General features: G+C 42.7%; 1 protein-coding gene across 18 annotated transcripts in view; it reads left to right on the top strand.

Annotated features, from left to right (window-relative positions):
- Positions 1–12,426, top strand: part of LOC130212450 (unconventional myosin-XVIIIa-like) — a 58,928-nt gene that overhangs the window by 31,205 nt on the left and 15,297 nt on the right. For all 18 annotated transcript variants that reach the window (XM_056443553.1, XM_056443562.1, XM_056443581.1 and 15 more), the window contains 13 exons: positions 539–667; positions 5,836–5,979; positions 6,177–6,266; positions 6,427–6,546; positions 6,640–6,754; positions 7,979–8,106; positions 8,285–8,439; positions 9,585–9,708; positions 9,867–10,067; positions 10,352–10,462; positions 10,984–11,088; positions 11,284–11,430; positions 11,644–11,757. In XM_056443553.1, coding sequence (XP_056299528.1) covers positions 539–667; positions 5,836–5,979; positions 6,177–6,266; positions 6,427–6,546; positions 6,640–6,754; positions 7,979–8,106; positions 8,285–8,439; positions 9,585–9,708; positions 9,867–10,067; positions 10,352–10,462; positions 10,984–11,088; positions 11,284–11,430; positions 11,644–11,757 — 1,683 coding nt within the window. The remainder of the gene's footprint in view (positions 1–538; positions 668–5,835; positions 5,980–6,176; positions 6,267–6,426; positions 6,547–6,639; positions 6,755–7,978; positions 8,107–8,284; positions 8,440–9,584; positions 9,709–9,866; positions 10,068–10,351; positions 10,463–10,983; positions 11,089–11,283; positions 11,431–11,643; positions 11,758–12,426) is intronic.

Raw genomic sequence — 12,426 nt, 5'->3', positions numbered from 1 at the left:
AATTCCCCACCTGAAGCTGCTCGATCATTTCCAGCTTCGGCTTTGTTAACAAATCACATATGGATTTGGTAATTTATATCGCATTGGGACCTGTGCAGAGAGACCTTGGGTGGAAGCAGTCCGTCATCCATGTATTTTAATGGCTCGCTGCCATCATATATATATATGGAATACATTCACAGTGCGTAATCCCTCTGAGGTAGAGACAGGCCGCAGTGTGATCTGCTTTGTATCGGCTGTTTACCTGTGATTGGCCTAGATTAGAAACAAACAAAGCTGATTGTCCGAGATAATAACTTAATCACCACTTTCCCACTTAGATAAGACTAACTTGTCCGTGGATTACACCGCTTCCTATCGATTAACTGTTTCACTGCACTTATTTACTGTTTTAAAACTCAGTCCTGTTTATATTTTGCTTTTCAAGCCCTCCCTCTAGATTCAATTTCCCCCTTTGGCTAAAATAAGCGTTACATAATCTCCCATGAATTGTATCCATTGCTAATAGGTTCATTTGTTTTGATGTGCTTTGTTCTAGTTGTTCTTCAGAGCCAGCACCTTGGCCAAGCTGGAGGAGCAGAGGGATGAGCAGACCAAGTGTAATCTCACCCTGTTCCAAGGCGCCTGTCGGGGATACCTGGCACGGCAAGCCTTCAAGAAGAGGAAGGTAGGAAAGACGTCGCATGAGAAGAACGGCTTAGTGTTGTATCAAAGTTAGGACCAAAACATCAATGATTCAAGACATGTTTCAAAAGCAAAAATGATAATGAAAAAGTAAGATCCATCAAACAAGGTCAATACAGCGCTGCTCTGCTTTTTATTGTTGTATTATTAATTGGACAATGTGAGCCCCAGAGGCCGTGTACCATAGAAGTCCACCAGAAATTGAGAGTTCCTTGTCCATAGCTGATTTGAGTGCATGTTTGCTCTGCTCTATGAGTAGATCCAACCCGCTCTGCTGTAAATCTTCAACTAGTTATAAGTGCGTTCTCTAAATCTGTTGCCCTCTTCCCTCCTGTTCTGTAATCCATCCAATCAGCTCTCCCAGGGGGATATTTGAAAGAGACAAACTTCTCCCCTTGAGTGCAGCCCTATCAAACATACTGCTGACTCACACACACCCATCTGCTCCACCCATCTTCCATTTCTCTCCCAGCGTGTGATGGTTCCATCTCTCTGGACCTCATGCATGTCCCCCTGTGATGTATGGACTCCCACAGTGCTTCTCCCTTTCTGGGATTACTATTTAAGTGAATGTGCCGCTTCAGCTGGCTAGTGATGAACCAGCAGAAACAGAATCAACATCGCTGCTCTCCATCCAGTATGACGTGCTGTTAGTGAGTAGATATCTTATATATGATGCCAGTAAAACTATGAAATTGTCATCTTTGCAATGAGCTAAATCAATATGACTTTTTTTATTATTACTGGACTTCCAGCTCCCTTCTGTTGTTATTGTTTCTACCATAAATTGAGTTTGAGTAACGGATGTTGGTTGAAAATGGGGAACTGAGAGAGGCCAATGTATTTTCTTCATTAGGTTCAGAGGTCATTATTCACACAGTGAAGCAGGCTAAAAGCCTGGTGCTTCATAATCCGCAAGAAGGAAAAGTAAATCAACACTGAGGAAACATTCAAAATTGCTAGGCAACTGTGTAACTCCAAAAATCATTAGCGAAGAGTCAGTTTTATTCCCCTCTGCCCCCATGTGCCCCTCTCTCTCGCAAATACATCCTCAATAGAGAAATAAGTTCATAAGATATTGTCATTTCATTGCTTTTAAACTCAATGGCACATATAATTATGAATGTGATTGAATGTGACCGCAGATTATATTAAGTCCGGGCTATAGCGCACCTAGTGGCTACACCGGGTACGGACATAGTCGAGCGCACAACCTTATCGGAAATCTTTGTTTTTTGTATGAATTTAAGAAACACTATATTACGGACATATCCAGCATTTATAACTCACAATACAAATTTGCAAGAAAACCCTTTTTCACAGTTTTCGTATGAATTTGTCATTCCCACAGTGTTGGTGGTATAATAATAATATCAGAAGATGACAGATGAGATCACTGTTATGATATTTGGGTAAAACAAAAGCCATTCAGGCTGAGCTGTGTCGTCTGCTTCAAACAAAAGGAGATCCTCCTGTTTTGAAAAGTAAAGGCAATACTTAAGCGCCTTTTGTTAAAGTGCATGTTCAGCAGGGGCCGACTCCTTGGTTGTAAAAAGAAGTCTGATTGTTTAAAAGTCTATGAGAAAAGGGCCCTTCTTGATTTAGTACCTCAGTAATATTGTCAACATGCGTGATCGCTGGATTCAGCTTTTCTTCTATACAAGATGTTCATAAAGTAAATTATGGTCTCATTTAGAGTAAATTATTTTGCAAATGTTGGTCTCATTTAGAGGGTAAGCTCCAGTCTGTGGCCACCTTGTGATTGACAGGTCATTATCACGGCGTTGTCGTGTCTGGAAGTCGTATGCGTCATTGTCTTACAACCTCGATCCTTTCACAGTGTGTTTTCAGTTTATTGAAACACTTTGGTCACCTTATAATGTCTCATTGAGCATTCTGTTGCAAAAAAAATCCAAGACGGAGATGAGGTCGATGCATCAAAGTGGCAATTTACAAACAAATGGGTTAGAGTACGTCCATTTCTTATGTAATCTGATTCCGTGTCAAGCACAGTTTGGTGCAGGTATTCACTGGATTGACAGTCAAATTATGCATTATCGATTTCCAGTCTTTCCAATAATGGAATAAGCTATCATATGAAGCCTTCTAAAAGTATAAATAACATTATTAGGTCGGTATCTGCAGTCAGACGGAGATGTGAAGATGTGTGCGGTGGAGAAACCAGAAGTGAGGAACAGTGCCAAGTCTAGTTTGCTGCTGAATTTATTACATGTGTGGTAGACCCTCTTTTCGCAATGAATACCCGAAAGGCTATTTTTTTTCCCCCGCTGAATCTCATTTTGCTTCTATTATTCTTGATTCAATTAGTCAACATCAGATTAATGGAACCGAAGCAGGACTGTGGAGTGATTTTCGTCTCTCCTTCCGCTCTTCATGATTTACAGTGTGTTGCTAATAATAATCATCACATAATAACGCCCATTAGCGCCTTTGCTGTTACCCTTTCATCCCTTTGTGAATATTGATAGGGCTCCATTGCCTGTTGCACTGATTGAAGTGTTCAGTCGTAGCAGGTACAGTCGGGGATACAGTGCCTCTGGAACAGTGCGGACGTGTTCTGGTGGAGCCTCTACGGATGTGACAGACGGTCACCAGTTCCCTTGATTGATAGTCTCTGGCATGTTAACCTTGTGAAGCTGTGCCAAGCCCATGTGACATTAAATGACAAAACCATAAATTTTCTTGTGTTTTTACCCCCCTTCCCCCTCCCCCCCTTTCAACCATCAGCCGCTTCCTTAAGGGGACAACCTGACATTTTAAAAGTCTGTTATTTTGCCTCAGCGAACACTCGTCGCATTGGGGATTTTGTCCTTCGGGGACCCAATAAACATTTTTTATTCTAATTTGTTTTGCTTTGAAATCTGTTTAAAGTAGCAATCACAAGCCACACTCATATACCAACTCATTGCAACAATGCTCACTGAATGATACAAACCTTTGTCAGACAGGCATACGTTCATTTGAAACAAACTCATAATTCCATTACAAACATGAATACCTTGCAATGTAAAGGCGTACATAGGCTCTACATGGGTGTAAGGTGCATTTCTACATATAGTGTGTGCCCATTACATGTTTTAGTAGGTCCCCTCATTGTCAATATGTGGTTGTAAAGTTTGATGAGGCTGTGACTATCTTAGTAGGCACAACAGTTCATGTTATAAAATAAGTTTCTCCAGTTATACCCAATTTAAGCAAGAATGTTCTGGGACTACAGCACGCACGATTAAAAGACACCACAATAAGACTGCATGCAAAACATGCTTATGAATACTGTATGACAACTCTTGACAACCCATATAATCTATTTCCAATCAGATATCTTGAGGTTAAAGGTCAAGTTCTCACATATTTAGCCCAATTGTGCAGCGTGGTTCAGCCCCCTTCCCGACCAGCTGGCATGGCATGTTTGGCACCAATGGATTCATTACATGTAGGTCGTCTACTTTCACATGGGAGTATCCTCCCTCTAGTTTTAGGACTGAGCCCTCTTCAGTCTTTTGAAGACGGTGATGTCGGGTGCTTGGATGGTTAGAAAGGCATTGTTACATCTTGAAGAAATCCGCAGAAACTCCGCTTATACGTTTTTTGCTTCAGAAGTGGTGCTCTGGTCATATATATTGCAGCACTCGGATGTCTTACATATGTGCAGACATGCACACACACTGAAACCGATTTTTTAAACTCAGAATGAAATGTAGAACATCAAGGAAGAGAACGGAAACACACTTTTGTTATAATCTTGGCTCAAGAGCCTAATTCACATCCCTCACGTCTCACAGCTGTCACATCCTCTTCATGTGATGTGAATAGCAACAGGTTTATCCACAGCCTTCATACAGTATACTCTTTTGTTTGTTTTCTATTCAGTTTCGACTAAATATGACAAGTGAGACCCGTTTAATTCTTCTGTCAGAGATGTGCTGCATTTTGCTCCTTGTTAATGCTTTCACTGTGTGACAAATCCTAATTGGTCATAGAGAGTACCTTCAGGGCGAAATGTACCTGATGCTGAGTATTGCATTGCTCTAATTGGGTTTGCCCATAATCTGCTGCTGGAGAGCCTCATGCATAAGCAGCATGGAAATCGTGTAATACTTAGAATTAGCTGCCAACATGTTTGATTTAATTAATCAAAAAAATGTGCTTCCAGCCTTGGAATACATTCTGGAGAAACTCTCCAGAGGAGGCTGGCAAGTCCTGGGTTAGCTGCGTGGCACTTTCACATGGCACTTTCACATGGCCGTCTGAAGACTGCCTGTCACGGCGCTATTAGAGTGGACCCAAAAGCACGACTCAGACAGGAGTAACAAAGAATACTGTCTTTGGTTGGAAACAGGCTGGGTCAAAACCGGGAGATCAGTCGAAGAAGCAAACAAGTCCAAAAAGGGGCAGGGCAGAGAATCAGAGGTCAGAACAGGCAGGTCAGGAATATACTCTAATAACGCTGGAGAACTTGGCACGAAAACACAAGACAATCTGGCAGAGGACAAGTGGAAGTGAGGGAGCTAAATAGTGAGGGACTAATGAGGGGATGGGCTGCAGGTGAGAAGGGCGTGAGGACCAGGTGAAGGGAATGAGGGACTAACGAGGTGATCAGAGGCAGGTGAGGGGAGTTGGATTGACGAGATGGTGTGACAGGATGAAAACAACTATTACAAAAAGGAAGGCGTGGAGCTAAACTGTTACACTGCCGCTCTGTGATATCTGTCCATTATATTATCTCTTCTCATACACTGCATTTAACACCATGTATTGCACAAATTGCAGCAGTAAAGCATGTCCTATTTAATTTATCTGAATTACAAAGCACTTAGTTGTATCGGAAGATCAATTTGAAGATATAGCTACAACGACCATCGACTCAACCTGTGTATCTCTATGTGTGTGTGTGTACACGACACCAGCTATGCTCACCCACTGAGCCACCAATCCCGACACATCGTCAGGTAGAGACAACCATTCCACCGTTAGCTAGCTGACGCTCCCTCGGATGAAGTAACACAATATATTGTTTAAAAAAAAAGGAAAATAGATCTTTTTTAGTTTAGAACCACTGCACTACAAAAAACACACGTTTTCCCAGCCATGCTCTTGTTTGGTGACTGTTTCTCCCTATGTGTGTTTTAGATTCAGGATCTAGCGATCCATTGCCTCCAGAAAAACATCAAGAAGAACCGCGGCGTGAAGGACTGGCCATGGTGGAAACTCTTCACCGCAGTCCAGCCCCTCATTAAGGTCCAGCTCACCGAGGAGCAGATGCGAGGCAAAGACGTGAGGAGGCTTTTCTGTGTGATGCACCCCGACCTGATAGATTCCTTCCAGTCAGACATGCGATACTCCCCTTTAATGTTTCACTGCCTGCCACTGAAGCATGGCACTTCCTGTTGTTCAATGTCTCTTGTGAAACTTAATATTTCACAGTTTTACCTCTAACATTACACGTAACCAGGATACATTCTGTAACCCAGGAGGAGATACAGCAGCAGAAATCGAAGCTGGAGAAAGTGGAGAAAGAGAGAAATGAGCTGAGACTGAACACGGATCGATTGGAGAGCAGGGTGGGTCCCTACGCCTCTGGCAATGCATGCTAGGAAGCCGGTGTTTAAGATAAACTCTTCTCATTTCTTTCTTGTAACAGAACACTGGCAAGTATTTTGATGTTTTGTATCACAACCTGTCTGTGTTTGGGTTTGTGTGTGTGTGTGCGTTTGTGTCCAGATCTCAGACTTGTTGGCAGAACTGGCTGATGAGAGAAGCACCAGTGAGTCAGCATCCCAGTTGCTGGAGACAGAGACTTCAGAGAGACTACGCCTGGAGAAGGACATGAAGGATCTACAGGCACATACACACACACACACACTGTAATATTTGAAATAAAATTCAACGTCAGTGAGATATATTTTGATTGGTGTACGAACGTGTGGATTTCAGGCCAAGTTTGGCGGCATGAAGAAACAATTAGAATCACAAGAGATGGAGGTGATGGAAGCTCGGCTCATGAAAACGACAGACTTCAACGGCGAGATGGATGACGACGACGACGCTGGTTAGTTGAGTTAATAACTGCTCGTCCCCATCCGCAATGGACACCAGAGACTGCCATCTATTCGGGCATTTAATTTTGTGCCCAAACAAATTGAGGAAGAAACACTTTATCTCTTTGGAATCACAATCTTGGTCATCAGCATTTTTAAACATCTGTTTTCAATTGCCTAATTAGTGGTCCCTTGTGACATTTGCAGCAGCTTGCCATGACCTGCCTAATGGGCATGTCAGCACAGGGCAGAAGCATCATTTACTGAGCTCTCATACCAGCGTTACGTGCGCAGTTAAAAAAACTAATCCCCTATACTAATTGTAGCTGCAGGAATTAGAAGCTTTGTTCGTCGGTTTCAGCGGGAGACACGGCAGCGAGACCTGGTCACATCTCACATAATGCTGTTCAGTATATTTCCCAAGTTTGGGATTTACCACTGGGGGATTAAGTTGTTCGCTCCCAGGCATATAACTAATGCCTGTTGCTGATTGGTCTGCACCTGCTGTGAAAGAGAGCTCCCGCTGAGAGCATATTGTCCGTGAGACTTTTTCCCCCTCGCCCTGCGTTCCCACCCCCCTTAAACCCACCTCGGCAGACAAGCCATTACAGAGCACATCAGAATTCTTAGATGAATGAGAAAATAATCGTTGGGATCAGAGCCGGTGGCCCTGCAAGTTGTCATTATGCTATATATATGCTAATGAGCAGCACTGATGGAGGAGCCGGTGTTGGTATGTGAAGGAGAAATGGACAGCCTCTAAAATGATAAGGTTTGGAAATGAACCTGAACCTGAATATCTGACTGGCCACTGTTATAGTTCTGATAGCCTCTGACAGCTCCAGAATTAGGGTCGTCTTAGAACTGTGGAAAGTGCCACTTAGACATGTCCTACTCTAACTACCGTTGTGGTGTGCTCTGAATTCTTACCTCCGGTTTATCCACAATTAGAGCTGAAACACAGAGGCTGCTTTCTAGTTTCCTGTCGAATTTTTCAACCATAAAAGGTTGGATTTGTTGAAAGGCGTTTTATTTTTCTGAAAGATTATATTATTTCTTTTCTGGAAATCTGATAACCATCACAGCCAGTGCAGTGTACTCTCTAATCCACAGCATCCATCATCACTGAGCTTTTGAGCCCTTTTCATCTGTATATCCTGCTAGACCTGCATCAAAGGCTGGAGACACCCAAATGTCACACAGACATTTTATGAATTGCATGTCTTCCCCCCCAGGAGGCGAGTGGCGGATAAAATACAACCGAGCCATTCGTGAAATGGAGTTCACCAAAAAAAAACTCCATCAGGAGTTTGATGAGAAGTTGGACACAGAGCAGCAGAGCAAAAGACATCTCGAGAGAAGGGCAAGAAATTCTGTTTAAAATCCTAAATCCTGAAACAAATGAAGTTTATTATGATGTTTGGTTACCACACACTTCTTGCCAGTTATATAAATGTAATATGCATTTAACTATCTTTTAAGAATAATAGAAATGTTGTGTGTTTGTTTTCATGGGGTTTTGTGTGTGTGTGTACCTGCAGCTGGCTGATTTGCAGACAGATAATGAGGATGTTCAGCGCTCTGTGCAGCAGCTGAAGAAGAAGTGCCAGAAACTGACGGCAGAGCTGCAGGACACTAAGCTTCACCTGGAGGGCTTGCACAGTCGCAACCATGATCTGGAGAAGAAACAGAGGAAGTCAGTGGCAGTTTTTTTGTCTGTCTGTCCGTCATCCTTTCTTTCTTTTTCTTTCATAAATAGAAAATTACAGAGAACGTATTGCTCTTTTCTCCTTGAAAGGCCAACACGCTGACCCACCCGGCAGAACACTAACGTTTTCTTTAATTTGACTGAGATGTTCTGTAATCTGTGGAATTGCATTAGCTCAGAAAATGACTCAGACTTTAAGCACTTGAGAAGCTACCGCTGTGGCAGAATGTGATCTCTCCCCTGTGGCTAATTGAAGATGCTCTGTGGGTGAAATTATTTTCAGCTACGCTTCAGAGAGAAAAACAGGGAATTACAACGAGCTGACAGCATGAAACACTTAGCCGTTAAGTTCACAAACCATAAGTGTTTCTGTCTCAGACAACTGAAGGAAACATTTTGCACATTATTACAAGCCAATTGTAAACTGATTGCTAACGGAAGGGGCACAACGTTGAGCCTGAAATAGAGGTAGCGCTGAACTATTGGGCTCTTCAGACAAGATAGGCTCAAAATGGGTCAGATATTGAGTGACAATTTATGACAAATGACTTGATGGCCCAGTTTTACTCCATCTCCTGTAGTCATCTGCGAATTGGCACCGTAGACTGTATATTAGAAGAGGACGTAGTTGCCGTGACGTCGCCGATTGGTTTGCATTTTTGCAACCAGAAATGACACGACAAACGAACGCTGAATAAGACATGTTGAGGCAACCAAAATGCTACAATGAATTTGAATGAATTAAAGAAGTTTGATGATGAAAACACGTTTAACTCCCAGATCACAAGGTAGCCACGCCTTAAAGCATACCCTGCTTTATCGTCTCACGATTGAGACCATAAACGCATGTTTACAACGTCTACCGAGCTTACAAAACAAGTGAGAAGGGTCTTTTTCTCATGGACTTTTACACCATCAGACTTACTTTTCCAGCCAGAAAAGTTGCCCTCTTTTGGCCATTATAACAAATGCAAGTTTAAGCTACTTAAGCATTGGCGTCACTTTTTAGAACCAGAGGTTGCTGCCCATTTGGCACTATGTGTAATTACAGCTATGCAGTTTACTATTATACTCGACTTTATCGCCCTTTGGATTTCTAGTCTCAGAGGTATAATCATGCGTGTGTGTTCCAGATTTGACCTGGAGCAGAACCAGGCTCAGGCTGAGGTACAAAGAGAAAGGAGTCAGAGGGAGAAGCTGGCTCGAGAGAAAGACTTAATGACTGGTGAGATGTTTAACCTCCGCCAGCAGCTGCAGGTAAGCCACTTTACACTAAACGACACACTTCAAACATGTTTGAATGTCCTCTCTCAGGGACTACTGAGAGATGTCCTTTCTCAGGGACTCTCTGCTCTCTATTTGACATAACTGGGCTGGTCCAGATGTGCGTTTTACTGTATGTCCTCCGCCTGCAGGACAAGGACATTGAATTGTGCGCCGCAAATATAAAGGTGCAGCAGCTGGAGGTAGAGCTACAGGATCTCTCTTCCCAAGAGTCGAAGGATGAAGCCTCGCTGGCCAAAGTCAAGAAGCAACTTCGTGACCTTGAGGCCAAGGTGAAAGACCAGGAAGAGGAGCTGGACGAACAGGCTGGAACCATCCAGATGCTGGAGCAGGTAGAGGGCGATGCAGTATGGTGAAATACTTGAGTTTGTATTGCTAAAGGCTGCTTATATCACACTATTCAGCATTTCAAATTCATCCCTTTTACTTCTCTTATTCTCTTTGTCCCAACAACTCAACAAAAATACTGGCTTCAAAAGTACCAACATGTTTGTTTAAGAAATCATTAAATTAGAGCCTATTATTTGTGACGGATGGTACAAATTAAATGTTCTTTTTGATTTATTTTGTGTTTTTTTGTTTCTTCTTTTCTCTCGTATGTGTGTTTCCCCGTCAGGCTAAGCTACGGCTTGAGATGGAGATGGAGAGGCAGCGGCAGACCCACTCTAAAGATATTGAGAGTAAAGATGAAGAGGTGGAGGAGATCAGGCATTCCTGCAGTAAGAAGGTGGGTGCTGCTCAAGCAAACTCTTCCAAAAGAGGATACATTTTTTGACACATCTCTGCCTTGAACTGACAATTGATCAGGCCTGGCCAAGGCACTACAGCAGCACTGAGAAACACACATTTGTAATCACAAGCGTGTGTTGAAGTTCATTGTACTTAAGTTTATGTTGGTTATCCTAATTTGAATACAAATATGCTGTTTTCATCAGTAGAGTATGTAAGTATACAAATAATCAATTTAAGCGACAACACTATCACATTTGTTTTACATCCAACACAGTACATGCAAATTAATAACAACATAAGTACTTGGAGGAGAAATAGTGCTTGCATTTGTATCAACATAAAACATATAAAATATCAGATTTTCAAAGGATCTAGAGGCTGGGAGAGCCGCTCAGGGGGGTGGGGGGGGGTACATTTGTATTTGATGTGCAAGAGCAGCCATGTCTAACAGGATGGTTGATGGTGTGTTCTGTCTAACTTTGTTTATCACTGATCATCTGTTCCCATGTCTTGCAGCTGAAACAGATGGAGGTGCAGCTGGAGGAGGAGTATGAAGACAAGCAGAAAGTGTTGCGTGAGAGACGAGAGCTGGAGTCCAAACTGCTGAGCACCCAGGACCAGGTACCTTCATCACTCCGCCTCTGGTCTCTGTCGGCACGGTTAAGTGTGCACAATTTACTGTGCGCTACTTATGTTTTTTGATGGGAAAGAAAACGGCTTTGGAGTCTGGAGAGGTGCCGTGGGACTTAGAGGCCAGATAGAAAAAACAGAGAGTTCATAACAATACTGGCTAGAAAGGTGTGCTTTGTGATTCAGGGGAGCCAAAGGGATGTGGAGACAGAGAAGAGGCTGAAGAAAGACCTGAAGAGAACCAAAGTCCTTCTGGCTGATGCGCAGATAATGCTGGACCACCTGAAAAGTAACGCCCCCAGCAAGAGGGAGATCGCCCAGCTTAAAAATCAAGTATGTCATCCTGTTGAACACTTTACTGTCTCATGCTGATGAAAAAATACAAAAACACACACTTTTTGAAATTGGTCTAGTCTCAGGGTATAATTACGCTCTGATAAATCCTCATTCCTCTGCGATATCCGGGACAGCTCCTTGATCTTGGCCTTCTAATGTTTGTCCCTCACCTCCCCGCGGGTACCTTTTCCCTCCTCCTGTTTCTCACAGCTGGAGGAGTCAGAGTTCACTTCAGCTGCAGCAGTAAAGGCTCGAAAAAGCATGGAGCTTGAAATAGAGGACTTGCATATCCAAATGGAGGATGTGGTCAAAGCTAAGATGTCGGTGAGTTTTCACATCTGTAGAGTGGAACTGCAAACAAATATATTCCAATTATTCACTCAGGTAGGCTCATTAGTCCTAGATGTGCTTTTTTCATTTTTGTGTGAATAATCAATAGTGTGTATATTTTAACATCTTTAATTTAATGGAATAGACCCACCCTTTTTGATCTGCAATGCGGGTACCGATTTTTTCCATGAGAAAATAGTTAATGTTAATTTTTCTATAACCTTTTTCTGAGCAAACCAACCAACGGTCTTTAATTAATGGAGGGCCTTTGCCTGACAAGCTTTCAAAATGCAGTAAACATTAATATGCGTGCATCATAAATTCAAATAATAAATGCCCTTTAGCTTATATCCGATTTCAACGTTTTTACTCTAATGGATAAATAAGCTTTGTCGAATGTTTTTTTCTTCTTTTTCCCTCCCTCCATCTGCTCATTAATGGCTGTCTCATGAGAGTATTGCCTGCATGTCAGACTCGTAGACTCAGGATGTTTGTGTCTCTGGGGATAGCACACACAGAGTGCTATGTGCCGGTGCTTTGCTTGTTAATTGCTCCATTTATGGCAAGGAAAGGTCTTGTAAATGTCTCGGATTAGAGAATGCATATTGAGGGTCGACCCCCTCCACCTCCAACACAGAGGATGAACTCTAAACAGGACATCGC

The sequence above is a fragment of the Pseudoliparis swirei genome, chromosome 3 (genome assembly GCF_029220125.1).
Source record: "Pseudoliparis swirei isolate HS2019 ecotype Mariana Trench chromosome 3, NWPU_hadal_v1, whole genome shotgun sequence".
Lineage (NCBI taxonomy): Eukaryota > Metazoa > Chordata > Actinopteri > Perciformes > Liparidae > Pseudoliparis > Pseudoliparis swirei.
Note: the sequence above shows the minus strand (reverse complement) of the source record. Positions and strands in the feature narration are given on the sequence as shown.